This window comes from Pleurodeles waltl, chromosome 9, assembly GCF_031143425.1.
Source record: "Pleurodeles waltl isolate 20211129_DDA chromosome 9, aPleWal1.hap1.20221129, whole genome shotgun sequence".
Taxonomy (NCBI): domain Eukaryota; kingdom Metazoa; phylum Chordata; class Amphibia; order Caudata; family Salamandridae; genus Pleurodeles; species Pleurodeles waltl.
The window spans coordinates 225,763,276-225,785,681 of NC_090448.1; the positions used below are offsets into that span (position 1 = coordinate 225,763,276).

Here is a 22,406-nt window from a genome sequence, read left to right on the forward strand (position 1 = left end):
CCACTAAAATTTAAGGCGTAAGATGGGTTGATAAAAACAAAGGGTCCGCCAGGGCTGGTTTGTACTTCTTTCAATTGATCTACACACTCCAGTGGAAGACCATGGGTTTCTGCCAGATCTCCAAGATTGGTTCAGTCAATGCCTCAAAGGGTAACAAAGGTTGAGAAGAAGAATCAAAATGTAACACTTCTGTCAACAGATTTGACTTTAGTTCAATTGAGGGCAGAGGCAGCTCCAACAGTCCAGCTGCCTTACTTATTATAGAATGACACAATATGACCTCAGGTGGAGGCGAAGTGTCCAGTCTATTTCCTACATCTAATCCCTCAGAAGCAGAGTCCAACTGTATTATTTCCCCTTCTTCAAGATCATCTCTTTCCAAGGCATTTTGCTCCTCTTCCAGAAGCCTCTGAGCCTCTCTGAGACCTCTGCCTCGACTTCATCATCGGCAACATCTGTAATGGCACCGAGGACTTCGAAACCTGTGCTGAAACAACCGATGGAAGCTGGACTTGAATAATGAAATGTCACAGCCAATCCTGCCAACGCCACAGAAGGCATAAACGGTGCCGGTGTCTCTTGCCTAACAGCTGAAGTTGATTTCCTCAGAACTGGGTAAGCCCAGGACGCCTGAGGCATAGGCATAAACGTCAAGAATGGCCTGTGCTGATAGTTTTCCAAGAATCCATTGAGCAAATAAGATAGCGGAACCTTGATGCCTACAGGCGCACCAGATGGAGTCAATGCCCACGACAAAATGCCAAACATAGCATTGAAGAAATTCGAAGGATCCATCCCTGGAGGTGGGAATGCTGGATAGCCCTGCTCCTGTCTCATCGGAGTTGGTACCAAAGTAGGCACAGGCTCTACTTCTGATCCAGAATCAGGACATCCAAGTAAAGGGAGAGGCAGAGCCAGACTTCAAGGTGACATCGGAATGGCCATCGGAGTTGGAGACACCTCACCTCTATCTTCTCTCCTTCGCTTCGGAGGCCCAGACTTCGGAGAGACATCTATCGAAGGACAGTGTTGGGAAATGTGACAACGTTTCTTTTTGTGTTTTCTTTTAGACGACTTTTAGGAATGGGGGAGTCGACGACTTTGATCAAGGGTGACTTCCAATGACCTCTCTTTTCCTGCTTTGTCTTGCCCATTAAAAGATTTGCCTCCTTCTCTTTTAATGTCATTTTTTGACACGACAAACAGGTATCAACATCATAGTCTGAACGTAAACACCAAAGGCAATCTTCGTGAGGGTCAGTAATTACCTTCTGACGGTCACATTCCAGACACCGCTTAAATCCCCACTTCCTTCCAGGAGACATTTTTCTCTCAGCAACAAAGTTGCAACACTGGAGAAAATCTATCAAAGGAAATCCTAACTGTAACAGAGCTAAAGAGAAACCGCTAAGCGTCTAAGGCACGGAAAAAAAGGGAACCGAGGTCAGCATGCCGGCAGAGGACATCTTATGGCTCCAATTACGTTACACAGAGTTGAGTGCAGAACCGTGGCTTTGTGACGTCCTCGTCGATGTGAAGAGCTATGGAGAAAGGTTTCTGTGCAATGCTGGCGCACGCAATATTCAAAAGGTTAGGAGTCAAAAGTTGAGGAATCCACAGTAGATGTATCCATCAGAAAAAATATATATATAGAGAAGAGAGAGAGTTATATTCACAAAAAAATTAAAGAATTAGCACTTAACCTTAGAAATTCACTGAAAAAAAACAAGTGGAACAGGGTCGTTATAGTTAGGTTCTGAATTTACACGAACAAAACCAAAGAAATTCAGCTGTTATGATTAGAGTTATTTCACATAATTATAACTCGTGCCCTAAGGTAACTATAACTCGCACCCCCGCCATGTACAGTTTTATCATCAATAGGTTTATTGTATATGATGCAGTGGTAATATTAATGAAGCATATAAGATGTCATCAATGATGTAAGGTGTGCATGGCAAGGGCGCAAGTTATTGTTAAAGTGTCCCCTCCCAACATTTTTTAATATTGTGCATCTCCCACGACCTGGTCCACTTGGAGGCTAATATGTAAACAAGCACGGGAGACCATGCTTTTCTTTTTTTAAATGTTGCCTGGATTTGCAAATCCTCCACAATTTCATGGCACACATTTTTAAATGATACTTTTTTACCCTGGGGAGGTCCCAGGAGGACCCAGCACCAGAGCTACCCTGCCCACTTTTTTTTTTAACTTTGAATCCCAAAAATAGAGTCCCAAAATGGCAGCCAACACTTCCTGGTTGAAGGGTTGGCAACCAATCAAATATCAACACGGGGACTGTCAACTCCACAGAGTTGCCACGTCCCTAGATATGCACATTGCTTTTTCGTTGAATAACTCCAAAACTACTGAACGGATTTATACCAAATCACAAAAAGCACGCTTTCTCGACCAAGAGCTAGCTAGCTTTCTGGCCAATGTGATCAGGCTGTAGAGTTGTCTAAAAATCCCTATGGAAATTGCATGGAGAAAAAGCATTTTGGGGCCAATTCTGTCTCGGTCCCCACTTGGCAGATCACCCCGAAACTTTCAAGAAGTAGCTGAGATGAATGACGTAATACTTTTGAAAATTCCGTTAAGGTTCGTCAAATTCCTTCAAAGTTAATGGCAAAACCAAAAACATTTTTCCTAATATATATATATATACATATATATGGAAAATGTCACTTACCCAGTGTACATCTGTTCGTGGCATGAGACGCTGCAGATTCACATGCTGTGCACATCCCGCCATCTAGTGTTGGGCTCGGAGTGTTACAAGTTGTTTTTCTTTAAAGAAATCTTTTTTGAGTTACGAGATCGAGGGACTCCTCCCCTTTCGGCTCCATTGCGCATGGGCGTCGACTCCATCTTAGATTGTTTTCCCCGCAGAGGTTGAGGTAGAAGTTGTGTATATATAGTAATAGTGCCCATGCAATGTAGTACATATGTGTGTACATAATGTGTTTAAAAGTGATATATTTACAAATTGACAAACGTACAAGTAAAAAAAAATTCTCAACTTAAAACGGCTACAGGCTCCCGGGGAGGTGGGAGGGCGCATGTGAATCTGCAGCGTCTCATGCCACGAACAGATGTACACTGGGTAAGTGACATTTTCCGTTCGATGGCATGTGTAGCTGCAGATACACATACTGTGCATAGACTAGTAAGCAGTTATCTCCCCAAAAGCGGTGGTTCAGCCTGTAGGAGTTGAAGTTGTTTGAAATAAAGTCCGTAATACTGCTTGTCCTACTGTGGCTTACTGTGTTGTTAACACATCCATGCAGTAATGCTTGGTAAATGTATGAGGCGTAGACCATGTGGCTGCCTTACATATTTCAGTCATTGGTATGTTTCCTAGAAAGGCCATGGTAGCACCTTTCTTTCTAGTTGAGTGTGCCTTTGGTGTAATAGGCAGTTCTCTTTTTGCTTTTATATAACAGGTTTGAATAAATTTAACTATCCATCTGGCAATGCCTTGTTTGGATATTGGATTCCCTGTATGAGGTTTTTGGAATGCAACAAACAATTGTTTTGTTTTACAAATTTGTTTTGTTCTAGCTATGTAGTACATTAGTGCCTTTTTAATGTCTAATGTATGTAATGCTCTCTCAGCTACAGAATCCGGTTCTGGAACGAATACTGGGAGTTCCACTGTTTGATTTAAGTGGAACAGTGATATGACCTTAGGTAAGAATTTAGGATTTGTTCGTAGAACTACTTTATGTTTATGTATCTGAATAAAGGGTTCTTGTATAGTAAATGCTTGTATTACACTTACTCTTCTGAGAGATGTGATAGCTATCAGAAAAGCTACTTTCCATGTTAAATACTGTATCTCACATGAGTGCATGGGTTCAAAAGGTGGACCCATAAGTCGTGTTAAGACAATGTTGAGATTCCACGAAGGAACTGGTGGTGTTCTTGGTGGGATAATTCTTTTCAGACCCTCCATAAATGCTTTTATGACTGGGACCCTGAATAATGAAGTTGAGTGCGTAATTTGCAGATAAGCTGAAATGGCGGTGAGATGTATTTTAATGGATGAAAAAGCTAACTTTGACTTTTGTAAGTGTAGTAGGTAGCCGACGATGTCTTTAGCAGATGCGTGTAATGGTTGAATTTGATTATTATGGCGGTAATAAACAAATCTTTTCCACTTATTTGCATAGCAATGTCTTGTGGTTGGTTTTCTAGCTTGTTTTATGACCTCCATACATTCCTGTGTAAGGTCTAGTTGCCCGAATTCTAAGACTTCAGGAGCCAAATTGCTAGATTCAGTGATGCTGGATTTAGGTGTCTGATCTGTTGTTTGTGTTGAGTTAACAGATCTGGTCTGTTTGGTAGTTTGATATAGGGCACTACTGAGAGGTCTAGTAGTGTTGTGTACCAAGGTTATCTTGCCCAAGTTGGTGCTATTAGTAGGAGTTTGAGTTTGAGTTTGTTTTGACTCAATTTGTTTACTAGATATGGAAGGAGTGGGAGAGGGGGGAAAAGCGTATGCAAATATCCCTGACCAACTCATCCATAACGCATTGCCCTGAGAGTGAGTCTGTGGGTACCTGGATGCGAAGTTTTGGCATTTTGCGTTGTCTTTTGTTGCAAATAGGTCTATTTGCGGTGTTCTCCACCTTTGGAAGTAAGTCTTCAGTATTTGGGGATGAATTTCCCATTCGTGGATCTGTTGGTGATCCCGAGAGAGATTGTCTGCTAACTGGTTTTAAATTCCAGGTATGAACTGCGCTATTAGACGAATGTGGTTGTGAATCGCCCAATGCCATATTTTCTGTGCCAAGAGACACAACTGTGTCGAGCGTGTTCCTCCCTGTTTGTTCAGATAATACATCGTTGTCATGTTGTCTGTTTTGACAAGAATGTGTTTGTGGGTTATTATAGGTTGAAATGCTTTCAGCGCTAGAAATACTGCTAGTAGTTCTAAGTGATTTATGTGAAACTGTCTCTGCTGAGTGTCCCATTGTCCTTGGATGCTGTGTTGGTTGAGGTGTGCTCCCCACCCTATCATGGAAGCATCCGTTGTGATTACGTATTGAGGCACTGGGTCTTGAATAGGCCGCCCTTTGTTTAAATTTATAGTGTTCCACCATTGAAGCGAGGTGTATGTTTGGCGGTCTATCAACACTAGATCTTGAAGTTGACCCTGTGCCTGTGACCATTGTGATGCTAGCACTGTTGTAAGGGCCGCATGTGAAATCTTGCGTTGGGACAATAGCTATGCACGAGGACATCATGCCTAGTAGTTTCATCACTAATTTTACCTGTAAATTTTGGTTTGGGTGCATGGCTTGTATTACGTTTTGAAATGCCTGTACCCTTTGTGGACTTGGAGTGGCAATCCCTTCTGTTGTGTTGATTGTTGCTCCTAAGTATTGTTGTATTTGACACTGCTGTAGGTGTGATTTGTTGTAGTTGAGTGAGAAACCTAGCTTGTGAAGGGTTTCTATGACACACTTTGTGTGTTGTGAACACCGTTCTTGCGTATTGGTTTTGATCAACCAATCGCCTAGGTACGGGAACACATGTATTTGCTGCCTTCTGATATGAGCTGCCACTACTGCCAGGCATTTTGTAAAAACTCTTTGCGCTGTTGTTATCCCGAATGGCAACACTTTGAACTGGTAATGTACCCCTTGGATTACAAACCTTAAGTACTTTCTGTGGGAAGGATGTATAGGTATATGGAAATACTCATCCTTGAGGTCTAGTGTTGTCATGTAGTGTTGTTGTTTGAGCAATGGGATCACGTCTTGCAGTGTCACCATGTGAAAGTGATCTGATTTGATGTATATGTTTAATGTTCTGAGATCTAGTATAGGTCTTAGAGTTTTGTCTTTTTTGGGTATGAGAAAGTACAGGGAGTAAACTCCTGTTCCTTTCTGATGAATTGGTACTAGCTCTATTGCATCTTTTTGCAACAACGCTTGGACCTCCAGTTGTAAGAGATCCATGTGTTGTTTGGACATGTTGTGTGTTTTCAGTGGGACATTTGGAGGAAATTCTAGAAATTCTATGCAATAACCATGCTGGATAATGGCTAGGACCCACGTGTCTGTTGTTATTTCTTCCCAGTTGTTGTAGAAATTGGTTAGTCTCCCCCCCACTGGTGTCATGTGTTGGGGATTTGTGACGTTGAAGTCACTGTTTATTTTGTGGCGTTTTGGGGCTCTGGAACTTCCCTCTACTCTTTGGGAACTGTCCTCCTCTGTATTGTCCCCGAAAACTTCCCCGCTGATATTGGCTTTGATAAGTGGGTCTTGTTTGTGAGGATGAGGGTTCTGTTCTCTGTATTAAAGAGAAAGTCATCCTCTATAGGTTCTGCGTGCAGGGTGACATTATGAAACGCAGCTGCTCTTGACACCACCTGTGTGTAGGCAGTGCTGTCCTCAGGCGGTGACGGTCTCGCAGGATAACAATCTGGACTGTTATCTGATACAGGCGCATCATAAAGATCCCATGCGTCGGGATCATCCTGACTCATCCCTGTGTGAGTTGGGGACTGCATCATTGGTGGAGTGGCTACTGGTGATAGTTGTGGTGAGCATTGTGGAGATGGTGGCGGAGTCACTTGTCTTGCCACCTTTGCTTGTGGCTGCTTGTCTTTCTCTTGGAAGGCAAGTTTTCTTTTCATTCGTATTGGAGGGAGAGTACTGACCTCGCCTGTGTCCTTTTGAATGTGGAGCCTTCTTTGAGTGTAACCTGGCACCCCTGCCTGTAGTTCCTGTCCAAATCTGTGTCCTTGCATCTGTGAGGACAGGCCCTGTTCCTCGGAGTAGGAACTCAAATTCGGTTCCGAGGCCGGATGTTTCGGTATGGAAACTTTTTCGGCAGTCTTTTTCGGCTCCGAAGACACTTTTTTAATTTTCGGCGTACTGATCTCTCGATGCCGACTCATTTCGGTGCCGCCCTCTCGGTGTCGAGATTGCTCCGACCCGGTGTCTCGGGGTCGAGTCTGCTCTGTGCCGGTATCTCGACCGGAGTCGGATGACTTCGACACTTGCATGCCCTTTTTCGGTGCCGATGCTCGGTCACCTATTTTTCGGGTTAAGCCATGGCCTGCAGGCGGTGGCGTCCCCTGGGCTTTAACGTTTTTTCGGTGAGTTTTGTGTTGTGACGTCTTACTCACGGTTTTCGGCATCTGTTCGGGATCGACCTCGTCCGAGTCCGAATCCGCGATGGAGAAGGTTTCTTCCTCTTCCTCCAAGTGTCGTTGTCCTGTCGGCGCCGATGCCATTTGTAGTCTTCTTGCTCTTTGGTCTCTTAACGTCTTCCTCGACCGAAAAGCTCGACAGGCCTCAAAGATATCCTCTTTGTGTTCTGGAGACAAACACAAATTACAGACCAGATGCTGATCTGTATAAGGATACTTGTTGTGACATTTCGGGGCAGAAGCGGAATGGGGTCCGTTCCATTAGCCTTGAAGACGCACGTGGTCGGGCCGACCAGGCCCCGCCGGGGAATCGAAAACCCCGAAGGGCCACTGGAGCTCTTTAAAATTTGGTGTCGATCTGTTGTAACTAACCCGATTCCGAACGCAAACAATACCGTCGAATTTTCCGCGATTTTAACTAACTTTCCAAACCGAAACGCGGAGCGAAAAGGAACACGTCCGAACCGGATGGCGGAAAGAAAACAATCTAAGATGGAGTCGACGCCCATGCACAATGGAGCCGAAAGGGGAGGAGTCCCTCGATCTCGTGACTCGAAAAGACTTCTTCGAAGAAAAACAACACTCCGAGCCCAACACTAGATGGCGGGATGTGCACAGCATGTGTATCTGCAGATACACATGCCATCGAACATATATATATATATATATATATATATATATATATATTCACTGATAAAAACAAAGTTTACAGGGACATTATAGTTATGTTCACATTTTACCCACACAAATCCACTGAAATTAAGCAGTTATACTTATAGTTATATTTATATTAAGAAACTATAACTCGTGGCCCAAAGTTACTTTCCAACACAAGTTATAATTTCTTCGGATAGGTATAATTGTAAGCATAACTATCACTGCTGAAGTTATATGTTTTGTATGGGTAAAACTTGAACCTAAGTAGAACGCCTCTGTAACCTTTATTTTTTCCCCATTAATTTCTATAGTTTCTTTTTTTAACGTAGATTAATATATAAATACCACGCTTTAATAAAACCACTGCAGCGCACAGCCGCCACCTCCCCCGTTTGTACCTAACCCCATGGTGCGCACAGTCTTTGGCTGTGTGCGGCAAGGGTATGGTGTGTGAGAGTGTGAGATTGTGGGATATGTGAATTAACATTGGAAACACAAGTTTTTCTTTTTTTACACCGACATTTTCTCGGCCCCTGATTGACAGATCATCCCCAAAACTTTCTATGTGCAACAAGAATCACTGGGGCACTTTTTTGGAAAAAATTGTGAAGATTTGTCAAACGGTGCCAAAGACATAGGCAAGTCAATTTGCTCTAGTAACCTCACTCCTACTTGACACCCCACCGCAGGTTTCATCTTGCAATTGTCTCATCCCTTTCAATAGATATTTTTGTTTGGATAACACATTGCCCCGGTTATCTGACTGGCGTATTACTATGTGGGCATCTGATTTTAAATATCTCCAAAGCTCCAAATCGTGCCACAATCAGATTTCTTTAGGACTTGTTGGGGGATTTATCTTTTTTTTCTATTCTATTGTAACACCTTTTTCAAACACATCCACTGCATCACATTATTGTAGGTAAAAATATGGACTTAGGCTTGAAACCATGGGACAGCTCTAACCCAGGTACACATCCAAATTCAACAGATGATCCTCCGGATATGTATGTACATCATCAAGAGTGGTCAGAGCGTACAATACCTCCACATCACTAGTACACAAATCACTAATGGTAGGAGTACTGCAAATGTCTGGCTGCCTGGCATGATACCATTTCTTTAGTTTTAATTTTCAATGAAATGGAATAAATCAATTACTTTGAATACAATTCAAGTCTGATGAAGGGCAAAAGGATTACTCAATTTCCTTATTAGTCGAAATATAATCCGAAAGATCGTATTTCATGATGTTTGTTGTCTTCCCCTTGTCATCATTCCCACCGGGGGCCTTGTTCTCCTTTCTTTGGGCCGGTTTGATCCTCTTTTTACTCTCTAACCTCTGAAAGTTTTGTTCCATTCTGAACTATATAATTCCTTGATTTAAAACGTGGAATGCCTTTACAAAAATTATTGCGAGAACCTTACTGTTCACCTCGAGCAAGGGCTGCATCTGATACATCCAAAGCACTGCTGTCCAAAATATCATTCTCTTTAGGTTCGGATGCAGACTGGAGGTTGTTTGATCCACCAGAGTGTGCCTCAAGAAGCTGTGATTCGTTATATGAACGGTCATATCTCCTGGTAAAAGTAAACATCCTTCCTGACTGGTAATCTTTATATTCTCTCAAACAAACTTTCATTGTTTCTTATTTACGTATTTGTTTTGCTTAAAAAAAATATTTTAAAAGCAAAATAACATTACAATTCATTAACTTGTACCACCTCCCAACCCTCTAAACAAGGAGAGAGATGCAAGTCATACAGTGTTCAAATAAATATAAATCCATACAGAACATTGGATCACTTAAACAGCATAATTGGTACTATTGCATCAAATTACAACAGATCAGCATCACAGATATATCATTTTAATCAACTGTCCCTTCCATATTATGTCCCGGTTCAGGATCTCCCATTTCCTGTTGTGTCCGGACTTCTACTAAGTCTCTTTCAATCCTTCCTCCCTGTTCCACTCCGTTGTAAACCAACCCGTGGCATACTCCACATTCAGCTCATAACCACCTGGCAAATTCCCATAACCACTGCTTTTGTGTGGGGAGTCATTTTGGCATCCATCTTAGTGCTATACACTTCTTTGCCACAGTGAGTTCTAGTTCCAATACCTTCTCTGCATATTTGGTGTGTATACAAGTTTAGTCCCACTAAGCACATCTGTATCGTGGGCTGTATTTGCAATTCGGTTAGTATTCCTATAGTCTGAATTACTTCAACCCAAAATGCACTCACATGCAGGCATGTCCCCCACATGTGAATATAGGTTTCCTCAGTTCTGCATTGGGGGCACTGTTTTGTTCTGAAAGAATCTAGTCTGTGCAGCCATTATGGCGTATTGTAATCCCTATGCGCACATTTAGAATGGATAAAATTTAATCTTGCATTGTTTTTTTTTATTTTTTATCTCCTCTTCAATTTCACCCAGTCTTATTTGCAGGTTTTTAGTGAACTCCTCAAATATTTCTTTCAAAACAGTGCTTTTAAGTTCATGGCTCAATTTCCTCTAATATGTGTAGGAAAGTGCCCTTTGGCATGGTTACCACCACCCCCAACACACTTTTTGCCTATATCTGATGCTAACTTGGCTGAGTGTTTACTGGGATCCTGCTAACCAGGTCCCAGCACCTGTGTTGTTTCCCTAAACTGTACCATTGTTTCCCTAAACTGTACCTCTGACACACAGTTAGGTCCCTTCTAAAAGGTACCAGTGGTATCAAGGTCCATGTGGCCAGGGAAGGGCTCTAAGAGCTGCAGCATGTTTTGTGCCACCCTAAAGGACCCCTCCATACACATGCACACTGCCATTGAAGATTGTGTGTTTGGTGGGGAGAAAAAGGTAAAGTCGACATGGCATCCCTCTCTGGGAGCCATGCCCACAAACAACGGCCTATGGCACCCCTCTATCAGGCCTTACAGCCATAAGGCAGGGTGCATTATACCACGGATAAGGGCATAGCTGGATGAGCAAAATATGTCCCTACAGTGTCTAAGTCTATTCTTAGACATTGTATGTGCAGTGGCTATATTGAGTACATGGGCTTGGAGTCATTAAGAATTCCACAGCTCTTTGATGGCTTCACTGATGACTGGGAAGTTTGGTATCAAACTTCTCAGCTCAATAAACCCACACTGAGGCCAGTGTTAGTCTTACAGATGCCCCCTGTAATTCACCCAAACCTCTATTTTGAGGCCGACTGTCTGCGCCAGCCTGTCACTAACAGACAAGATTCTGACCCCATGAGGTGAGAGCCTTTGTGCTCTGTGGGGTTAGGGACAAAAGCCTACTCTGGGTGGAGGTGCTTCACACTTCCCCCCCACTGCAGGAACTGCAACATTTGGCGGTGAGCCTCAAAGGCTCCTGCCTTTTGTTACACTGCCCCAGGACACTCCAGCCACGTTTGGCGGCAGGTCCGGTGGGAAAATTAGTAAACAAAATGAGGAGTGACCAGCTCAGCTGGGACCACTCCTAGGGTGCCCAGAGATGAGGTGACCCCCACCTTCCTTGCAGAATCCTCCATCTTGTTTTGGAGGAGGAAAGCCAAAAGGGTTAGGAATGTGCCCCCCACTCCACAAAGGGAGGGGGCACAGGAAGGGAATAGCCACCCTCAGGTACAGTAGCCCACTGACCCCTGTAACGCCCCTACATCTAGTATTTAGGAGAACCCCTGAACCCTGCTCTTCAGATTCCTGGAAACCTGAAAACAAGTAGAAGGACTGAAGAGCCGCACCCGCAGAGGCGACTCCAGATGACAAATGACTTGGTCCCAGCTCTACCGGTCTGTCTGCAGCTTCAAGTCTCCTGCTACAAGAAGACAACTCATCCTGCAGGACCAGCGACCTCTGCAAACCCCCAGAGGACTGCCTGCCTACCCAAGAACCAAGATCTCCCGAGGACAGTGGCCCTGTCCACAAAGATACTGCCAAGAAGGTCTCCAGAACCGCCCCAGATCCGCGAGTCCTGCCACTCTTTACCTGACACCCATGGCCCGTGTCCAGGTGGCACACCGGTCCAGAGAAGGTCCCAAGGCGATTCCGAACTCAAATCCACCCTTGGTTGACCCCTCTGACCATCACAACGACACCTGCAGCCTAAATCCAGAGAACACCCACTGACCACAACCGGATCTGGTGAAGATTTCCCCGACTCCTAAAGGTCCCTCTGCACCCACAGCCCCCTGGACTTGGGAAACGGTCCACAAACGTCCAGTGGGCTCTCTACTTCAATCCCGAGCGACTCCCTGGACCAAGCCTGCAGCATCTTTGTGACCCCCGGGGTTCCTCCACTGAAAAGCATTGGGCACCAAATGTCGTGTGTGCACCCTGCACCCAGCAGCCCCTGTGCCACTGAGGGTGTGTATTTGGTGCTGCCCTGTGCCCCCAACCACTGGTGCTGATCTAAACACTCCAGGTCTGCGCCCTGAAGTCGCAGGAATGTACCTGCAAGCTGTTTCTTTCTAAGCACCCCCATCTACATAGGATTCCACTGAGTGCCAGACACCAAATTTGGCCAGACCCTGTTCCAGGTGGTGCACCCTCGGTGCCTTCCTATATTTTGCCCTGTATACACAGTAACCCCCAAAGACTGGGATAGTAAGTCTGCAAATCGCGTTGTTACTTTTCCTCCTCTAGAACTGCATTGCTTTCTATGAGAAATTGCACTGTCAACTTCTGAAATTGAAAAGTATTACTTGCCTGTAAACTGGTTTACTTGCGAAGTCTAAACAAAGTGCATTTGATACTTGAAAGTGATACATTCTTGAAACTGTACTTACCTGCAACTAAGATCCTTTTTGTTCTAGAAATAAAGCAAAGTATATTTTTTGATGCATACAAGATTGGCCTGGAGTTAGTCATTGAGTATGGGCCTCATTTCTTAACTATGTGTGTACAACAAATGCTTAGTACAACCCTCTGATAAGTCTGTTGCCTATTTGTGCAAGTCCTCGCCCCCATTAAAAATGGCAATGTTACCAGGACTTGCCCACCGGGGGCTTCGGAATTAACAAACGCATGAGACCGCGCTTGTTTTTTTTCATTATTATTTTTTGCTGTGAATTCGTAGCAAAATTGCAGCAACATTTTCTTTTTTTTTTAAATCTTTTTTTTCCCTTTTTTTGCCCAGGGTGGCACCCTCTGGGACCCAACACTGGAGCTGAGGGATCAGGGTGTCCCAACCCCTGGTCTTATTTTTTTTTTAATTGTTTGCGGGATTCGCCTTCAGGTTCCTGGTTTGAAATGTTGGAGACCAATCAGAGCTCTGCATTTCCTTGCACAAGTTTGTTATAATTTGCGAAGTCATTGCAGCCAGAGATACACAAATTAGGATTTCCTTTATTTTCTCGAAAACTACTGAACGGATTTACACCAAATAACCAAAAGCGTATTCTGCATACCAAAAACTAGCTTTCTGCCAAATTCGGTGTAATTCTGTCCAGGGGTTCGGGCTGTAGTTGTGCTTAAGGTTCCTATGGGAATTAACATGGGAAACACACATTTTCTGACTCCCCCTTTTACTAGGGCTCCGCTTGACAGATCGCCCAGAAAAGTTCCATGCACAACAAGAATCACTGGCACACTTTTTTGGGAAAATGTCATGAAGATTCGTCAAACGGCACCAAAGATACAGGCAAGTCACAAGACACTTTTTCCATGGAAACATGGTCCTAACTATACCGACTGGTAAGTAGGTAATATAGTTTGTGTCATCCTACTGTCTTATCTTTGGGCTCATAGTATCAGGGCCAGATTCACAGAGGTGTCTTACACTTTTGAGTTGGTTTACTCCTTTTTGGTATCCACAATCTACCTTTGCAAGATACTGCTACAAAAATAAACAATAGTAAGTCAAGCATTACCATGGCCATCCACTGGTACTGCAACACCCTCCCATTGAAAATAATAAAAGTAGGTAATCAAAATAAAGCCCTATACGAATTGATGTTATATTAAATAATGAAACAATAAAGTTTTGTTTATAAATATTTAACTTAATTTTAAATAATTCTATATACCACTTTTAATTATGATTAATGCACAGTAAAGACATTTTTTCTTTAGGTTGAAAATTATTTTTAGGTTAAACTTAGGAAAAGAAATTTAATTTATTTCCATTAATTCAAACCTAACTAACAGTGCTCTGGCATTTTTTTAAACATTTGATTATACATTTAAAGTGAACATATATACATAACATAAATTAAAATTAATATTTAACATGAAATATTTTCAATATTTATTTTCTAATAAAATACATTCTTTAGGGAAAAATAAAAAAATGTATTTAACTCAGAAAAATATTTAAAATATTTTTATGTTAAAGGTAAAATGTAAATATATTGTGTATAGTTTATTTAAATCTTCCACAAAATAAATGGCCACTGCACTGTAAAACTTTAATTAATGGAAACATATTAAACTAAATTAAAATTACTTTTCTAAAGTTTAAATTAGAAAATAAATTCCCACCTAATGAACAAAAAATGTATGTGAAAAATAGTTCAAATTCATGCATAGAATTAACTAACATTAATGTAAATATTCTAATAATGTGTTGTTTTTAATTATTTTTAACTTTCATTTATATTTAATTATATGTTTTACAAATTAAAATGATTTATTTTAATTTAACACTATTTCGTATTGGATTGTATTTTAGTTCCTATCTCCAATATTTTATAAGGAATGGGTTTGTAATAAAAGGGTATGACTCACTACATTTTTTTTCATAGTGACTTACACTCCGATTTTGTGAATTCCCAAAAATATACTACTCAAAATGTTACATTGCCTTTGTGTATCGGGCTATTAGTCTCAAAGTTTCCATATGCCCATGCTGCTGTTTGTTGTCCCAAAATCTTTTTGTTCCTGAGCTCAAGCATTTCCTGACCGTACAGCTGTATACAGGTCCACTTATCCATCTTTTCATGCAGCAATATCCTCATTTGCCCTACTCATTTACAATAAGTTCACTTCTCAAGTCAGTGTGTCCATGTTATTGTGCAAGTTTCTTTTTCCCTGCATGTCTGTGTCCACTTGACCGTTTTTCCAGTTCTCCTCTTAATGATTCCCAGTCTCACTGCCTGTGATTCCTTCTCTCTGATTAGAGTTAACAAGGTCTGTGATTTTTAATCTAGGTTTACCTGTATGTTTGTCAGTGTTCACCTTTTTCCCCATGACTGTTTCCTTTTGTCTGTCTCCTGTTTCCCAGGGTCACTGTGTCTATGTCCCTTTGTTCCAGTGTTCGTGTCCTGCTGACTGTATCGTCATATTTAAATTTCTGCTTCCATTCTTCAGGCCTATGTTTTTAGTTTCCAATTCTGATTGCCAGTCACATAAGATGTTGACACTTTCTATAGACTTCCACAGATTAAGGGTGATCGTCTAAATCAAACTTTAGAATGAGAAGAAAAATGCTGCACGTTTACTTCAGGAGAGGGTTCATTTACTGCCACCAGTCGAGATTTGCTGTTCCCCAATTCCATTTACAAGGTTTTGTACAGCACATTTCACAGGACCGGATCACTGGGAGATAAGGTAAGGTATAGGCTGAAAAGGAGATTGACTATAGCAGAGTCATAGGGTATCACAGAAACAAAAGGGAGAAGGGAGACATCATCTGAGAGGACTGAACTTACTCTTATTCTTACTGAAGAAAAGAGAGTATTTTGTTATCTCTGTAGTACACAGTAATACCAAAATGTACAGTCTGTCCACAGTTCGGTACAACTTGATGCAAGCTGAGCATGCTCAGAGTTGATCTTGCAGGGCATAGGCTACAGCACCACAAAAAAGCAGTAAGAAATATGTACACTTGCTGCATTAAGTGAAAAAAATTAGAAACAAAGGGTGCTGTTGCTCAAAACCTCACCAAAATGCCAAAAAAATCAATGCGCTGAATGTGACTTTTTTATGGATTGTTAACTGACGAGTAACACTTTGTGTAGTTACCTAGCTCTTGTCTCTCATGTCATCCAGATCAAGGTTACCAAAGTTTAGTAATATGACTGCATCTGGGGACGTGCTAGTTTAATTTTAGCCTACATGCTTATTTTTTTTTACTTTGATCAATTTTTATGTACACCAATAAAAAACACAAATAAACATATGTGATTCAATGATCTAGGGTAAAAATAATAGCAGTGCTTATCAATCTGGCAACTATGTCACATGTATGCACAACTAAACCTAACATACAAGAAGACCATTCTGAACTCGTAGAATTTGTACCTGTTGAAGTTCCCCGATTTCTTGGCGCAAATAGTCTTCCTTTCTGGCTGCTTGATGTTCAGCACGCTGCAGTGCCAACCTCAGATCAGTCACCTGGATTGAATGGACATTAGAAAGTTTTGCCATATGCTAGGTTACTTCCAGCACTGCACAACACACTGAACAATATTGCAATGCACGAAGCCCATTTAGAGGATCCGACATTTGATAACGACAGAGCGGCCTCTCAAATGCCATCACTCTAGGCCTTACCTGTGACTGTTTTATATTGCTCCTTAAAAGGGTTGTATCTGCTGGAGGATCAAATTAGACCTTTGATGAAGATGCCAGACTTAACCTGTGTAACAGTGACACTGCTGTCTGACTGTCTGCTAGGCATTGCAGACAGTCAATTTATTCCTGCTATTTATTAGTCAGTCAACTAGATATGGAAAGACATGCACTGTGGTATGAGGTAAATGCACTACAATCACTGCTAAACAATTTGTAAATAGCTTTGGGGTTTTTGGGACCACAAAGGATAGAACAAGTAGTGCTTTCCACTCACCACAAATCTGAGGTACAGATGGTGTGCTTAATAAGTAGGGGTGTGATTGGTTTCCTTGAGAATGAGGGAAGTCGTCTGGGGGGATGTTGAATGATTTCTCTACATCAGAAAAACGGCTCTCCATTGAATGAAATACTTTCCATTTTTTGACTGTTCAGGATCGCTTTCAAATAAAGGATGACATGCAAGGAGGTTGGCAAGTATTTGGCAATACCAATCTGGATTTCCAGATTCCAAAGCAGGGTAGGGAAAATAAGTCATACCTTGTTTTTTTTCTGTTTTTAGAAGAAAGGATTTTCTTCACCAGGCAATCCATAGAAGAACAGAGCACCTTTTTTTATATGCTGTCATCACTACAGTGTACAAAGAAACAGCATCCAATGACGGTTTTGGGCACAATCTCAACTGTACTGACAATGGTCAATTCTCGCAACAAAATGAAAGACACTATGATGCTGTATCAATTTTACCACTCCAGTCATATTGATAAAGTTGGAGATAAATCTACACAATACAGAGAAATCATTATTAATATATATGTATGATCTTACATCATTTTGCTAGATGACTTGTGATATTCTTGGCACTCAACTAGAGTACATGCCAGAAGGAGGAGAGTGAAGTTGTTTGGTATTTACGGGTGGCTTCACAGACAGCCCCAGTTGAAGGCAAAATGACCACCTATTCCTCGTCTTGTGATTTGGAATATCGACTTTTATGGAAACAGATGCTCATGTCATAATGGAACATAATGGAACATTAAACCCACACTGCTTAAGGGTTTCAGCCTCTGACTTCATTCAGTATATCTAATTAGCAGTACCAGCGCCAAGCACAAAACATTACTGTGGAGCAAGGGGTTCTGCAATGTAGGTCTTGTGCTTTGAACTGCAGGTATGTAACTATCTTGTGCAACAAGTTTTTTAAACTGCATTCCAGCAATTACACCGATACAGCCCAATTACCATTACTGAACATTAATGTAGTTGCAAAGGTGATCTGAAACAAACCTGGAGTGCTAGAGCTTCCTGCTGCTGGCGACCCTCCTCCTGGGCTTTTTCGAGTGCCAGACAAAGTTCTTCTTTAGCTTTGATCTCTGAACTCAAAGCTGCCTCTTGCGCTTCACTGACTTTTGCTGCATTAGCCTTGTGAAGCTCTGCAAGTTCTCTGAAGAAACAAAGAGATAATTAACTTTTTTCTTAATATATCGAACTGTGATCCAAACTATATGCCAACTGGCAAATGGCAGTCCCTAATGAACAAGTTACTTAATAAAAATGATCTGGTAGAAACATATTCTAGTTGCAGATTCCTTCTACCGTAGAATTTCCCCCAGGCGTCAGTCTGGATCCAGAGATTTTCCTCAATCAATATCCCTGTGTGCCGGTTAGGTAGTGGCAGTCGACTCCATTTCCATCATTGGCGTCATGTTCACTTGATATGAGGTCACGGGTCATATATAGGCGCCACCACAGTGCACCGCCGTCAATTTCTTTTCACTGCTTTCCACGCCAGCAGCGCAGAGCCATGAAGAACACTGACCCTGGTGCATCAGAACTAGGGCACTCAGAGGAAAGTCCCTGTCTCTAAAAATCAGTTCGCAGAGCAGAGAGGATGGGTGGGTCGGTGAGGAATCTGCAACTAGAATATGTTTCTACCAGATAATTTGAATGCATGAATGTTTCTAAATTCATTTTTGAACACTATCACTCTTAAAAAATACTCCTCAATGTTCTGATGCAATCTTATCCACTAAGGTTGAACACCTATGCATGGTAATGAAATTTACATGTTGCATTTTGAAGAGACTGTCATATTTCTACAGGTTTGTTGCAAGATGTATTTTAAAATGAAGGTAAGTAATTTGTTCATCTGATATGGACTTCAAGCTGTTGATTCCTTACCTCAGAATACCCCCAAGCAATACCATTCCCGGAGGTGGATCTGCGAACCAAGATCATACTAGGAAGTCCTGCAAGACCAACCGGGCAAAGTACCCGCCCATTCGGACCTAAATGTCCAGGCAGTAATGTTTGGTGAATGTGTGCAAAGACACCCACATTGCTGTCTGGCAGATGGCCAGGACTGGAACTCCACATGCCAACGCAGTGGTTGCAGCTGTTGCTCTAGTGGAGTGAGCACACAAACCCTCTGGAGGTTGCTTCTTAACCAATGAGTTTAATGCAGAGAACAACCCATCTAGAGAAGGTTCTCACCTGCACTGCCCGACCTTTCTTCACACCCACAAAGAGTCGATCATCCACCCAGGACTCTTTGGTACGATCAAGATAGAACACCAACGCTCATTTTCCAGACAGTGGAGTCTCCACTGTGGCATTATGAACAGATAAGGAGGAAACATATAGTTAAGACCCTTCAGAAATCTGTCAACAATAGGAGATTTAACCAGAGGGTTGTCCAGGTAATCGCAAGAAAGCCAAGATGGCAGACAAATAACCCTTGAGGGTGCCCAAAGCAGAGACCTGCTTGGCTAGAGAAAGAATAAACAAAAGGATCTCTGAAAGATGGTTGGGGGGGGGGGGGGGGGGGGGGGGGGAGTTGGTCAGCAGACTTGTCTGTACACCATGTCACAAATTTGTTCCAACGGCAGGAGTATACCGTTTTGGTGGAGGGACTGCCAAGTTAGCATTACAGACTTCGGGCGGAAGGTCAAAAGCTGTCAACTGCCACAGCTCAATCTCCACGTAAGAAGTCGGAGACTGGACAGGTTCGAATGGAGAACCATCCCCTGCTGCTGCAACAGATCTTCCCGAAGGTGCAGTCTGATTAGAGAATCGATGGCCATGCGCAACAGCTCGGGATACCAGACTCTTCGTGCTGAGTACAGAGCCACAAGAATTACTTGGGCCCGGTCATTCTTGATCTTTTTGAGAACTCTGGGCAGAAGTGGTACTGGCCTGAGTTCCATTCGAGATGAAAATGGTCACCGGGTGAGTGTCGCCTTGGAAACTCCAACGTGCAAAACAGGTGACATTGCACGTTCTCTGCTGAGGCGAACAGTTCTAAACAAGGCTCTCCCCACTGCTGAAAAAGCCCTTGCGCCTCGGCCGTATGGAGACGCCATTTGTGATCCACCAGGCACCGACAGCTGAGTTCATCTACTCTGGCATTCAGAAAGCCCGCCAGATGCTGAACCACCGGGGATTTACCCTGATTCTCCACCCATATCCAGAAGCGCACAGCCTCCTGACAAAGGTTCGACGACTCCACCTGTAGGAAAATGCCCTCTTTCTTGGCATGGTTGCCCACATTTTCTGCCTGTTGTCAGTGTGTTTGACTGTTCACTGGGATCCTGCTAACCAGGACCCCAGTGACTATGCTCTCTCCTTCCTAAATTGGTAACTGTACCTTTTTCTTCCCACAATTGGCATACTCTTACACCCATGTAAGTCCCTAGTATATGGTACCTAGGTACCCTGGGCATTGGGGCTCCAGGGGATCCCTAAGGGTTGCAGCAGTTATTCTGCCATCCATAGGGAGCCCATGCAAAGGGTTCTGCAGGCCTGCCATTGCGCAGTCTGCATGAAATGGGTGCATGCACCCGTTTTCCCTACAGGTCACTGTAGGTAAGCCTTCTCAGCCCAGAGGGCAGGGTGCAGATACCTGTGTGTGTGAGGGCACCCCTGCACTAACAGAGCTGCCCCATCAAACTCAAGATCCATTTTCCTGGACTTTGTGAGGACGGGGACGCCATTTTATGCGTGTACTGGACATAGGTCACTACCTATATCCAGCTACATAATGGTAACGCCGAACCTGGGCATGTTTGGTATAAAACCTGTCGGAATCATACCCCAATACTGTTGCAAGTATTGGAAGTATGATTCCATGCTCTCTGGGGGGCTCCTTAGAGGACCCCCAGCATTGCTACCACCAATTTTACATGGTTTTCCGGGCATCCCAGCTGCTGCCACCCCTCAGACAGATTTCTGCCCTCCTGCTGCTTGATCTGATCAAGCCCAGGAAGGCAGAACAAAGGATTTCCTTTGGGAGAGGGAGGTAACACCCTCTCCCTTTGGAAATAGGTGTGACTGGTTTGGGAGGGGTAGCCTCCCCAAGCCAGGCGTTTGCTTTGAAGGGCACAATTGGTGCCCTCTGTGCATAAACCAGTCCACGCCAGTTCAGGGACCCCCCCAGTCCCTGCTCTGGTGCGAAACTGGACAATGGAAAGGCAAATGACCACTCACCTGTCCATCACCATCCCAGGGGTGGTGCTCAGAGCTCCTCCAGAGGGTCCCTGGGTTCTACTATCTTATTTCCAAGGTTGGCAGGGACCTCTGGGAGCATCTGAGTGGCCAGGCCAGGCAGATGACATCAAAGCCCCCATCTGATAGGTGGTCACCACCTGGCTAGGTGACCAATCCCCATTTCAGGGCTATTTAGGGCCTCTCTATTGGGTGGGTCCTCAGATTCGGCATGCAAGACTCCAGCACGATTCTTCTGCAACCTCCACCTCGACTTCTGGCCACTGAAACTGCGAATGGACCCTCCAGGAACCGACAAAGCTGCAATCAACTAAGGAGACTGTTCTGCAACATTGTTTCGACGACTCCTGACAGTTTTGCAACATTTCCCCATCCGTGCATTCTCAGAAGATAGTAACTCTTCAGCCTGCACAAGAACAAGGAGGAATCTCCCTTGGAGTGAAGGAGTCACTCCCCTGCAACCACAGGCACCTACAGCAAACGACGACTGGCTGCGTGGATCTCCCCTCATCTTGAGCTGCGTGGATCCTGCATCACGGGTGGTGGTCCGGAGTAGTCCTCTTGATCCTCTCTGCCAGCTGTCAAACTTTGGTGGAGGTAAGCCTTTGCCTTCCCCGCAGGACAGTACCCCCATGCACAGCATCTTTTGCAGCTGCCAAGGCTTGTTGGCATCTCTTTCGAGGGATCTTGAGGCTATGTGAAGCTCCAGCCCCCAGCACTCCTTCCTGCAAAGCACAGCGTTCTGCTTGGTTCTCTAGAGGCGTGGGATCCTCTTCTGTAGTGCTGCATGGGCTCCTTCTATGACTCTTATGTCCTCATCCTGTGGGACTCCTGTGGGTGCTGCCTCTGCTGCTGCGGACTCTCTGCGATGCCGACGGTCCCCTGTGACTCCCCCTCCTGGGCCTTGCTGGTCCCCAGCAGCACCACTTTTCCACTAACCACAAGTTTGCCTTTGCCAAGGCTTGTTGGTGGAATTCCTGCACCAACACCCATATGCAATCTTCATTCCAGCATGGGACATCTTCTGCATCCATCAGGAACTCTTCTCCGGCTCCAGGGCTGCAGTGCTGACCTGTTCTTCATCACCATCGACCACCTCCTGAAAGTACAGCTTGGTGGGTAGTAGCTCCTACTCCTCCTGGACTCCACTGTGACTCTTGGACTTGTTCCCCTCTCTCCACAGGTCTTCTTTTTCAGGAATCCAGAGCTGGCTTTCTTGCAGTCTTCTCTGGTTGACTTCTTTTTCTTCTTTTCCTCCTTTTGAGTGGTTTGGGGAAATTCCAGTGATTTACTCCTGCTTTCCTGGTCGCTGAAGGGGGTATGTGGGGGTACTGTGTTACTTACCTCCGTGGTTTTCTAGTACTCCCAGCTCCACTCTACACATTCCACTTACTTAGGTGAGGGTCCTGTGTTCACATTGCATTTTTTTTAGTATATGGTATGTACCCCCCCCCCCCCCCCTCGGGTTACTATTGGTTATTGCTATTTGCACTGTTTTCTAACCTTTCCTATGCCTATTTCTGATTACTAGTGTATATATTTAGTGTATTACTTACGTCCTGTT

The 22,406-nt window shown here is 43.6% G+C and overlaps 1 protein-coding gene across 1 annotated transcript in view; it reads right to left on the bottom strand.

The window, feature by feature from the left end:
- The window catches only part of TMF1 (TATA element modulatory factor 1), a 222,079-nt gene that overhangs the window by 154,573 nt on the left and 45,100 nt on the right, over positions 1–22,406 (bottom strand). Inside the window, exons 8-9 of the mRNA XM_069206582.1 lie at positions 17,627–17,783; positions 16,070–16,162 (exon numbers count right to left, since the gene is read on the bottom strand). Coding sequence (XP_069062683.1) covers positions 16,070–16,162; positions 17,627–17,783 — 250 coding nt within the window. The remainder of the gene's footprint in view (positions 1–16,069; positions 16,163–17,626; positions 17,784–22,406) is intronic.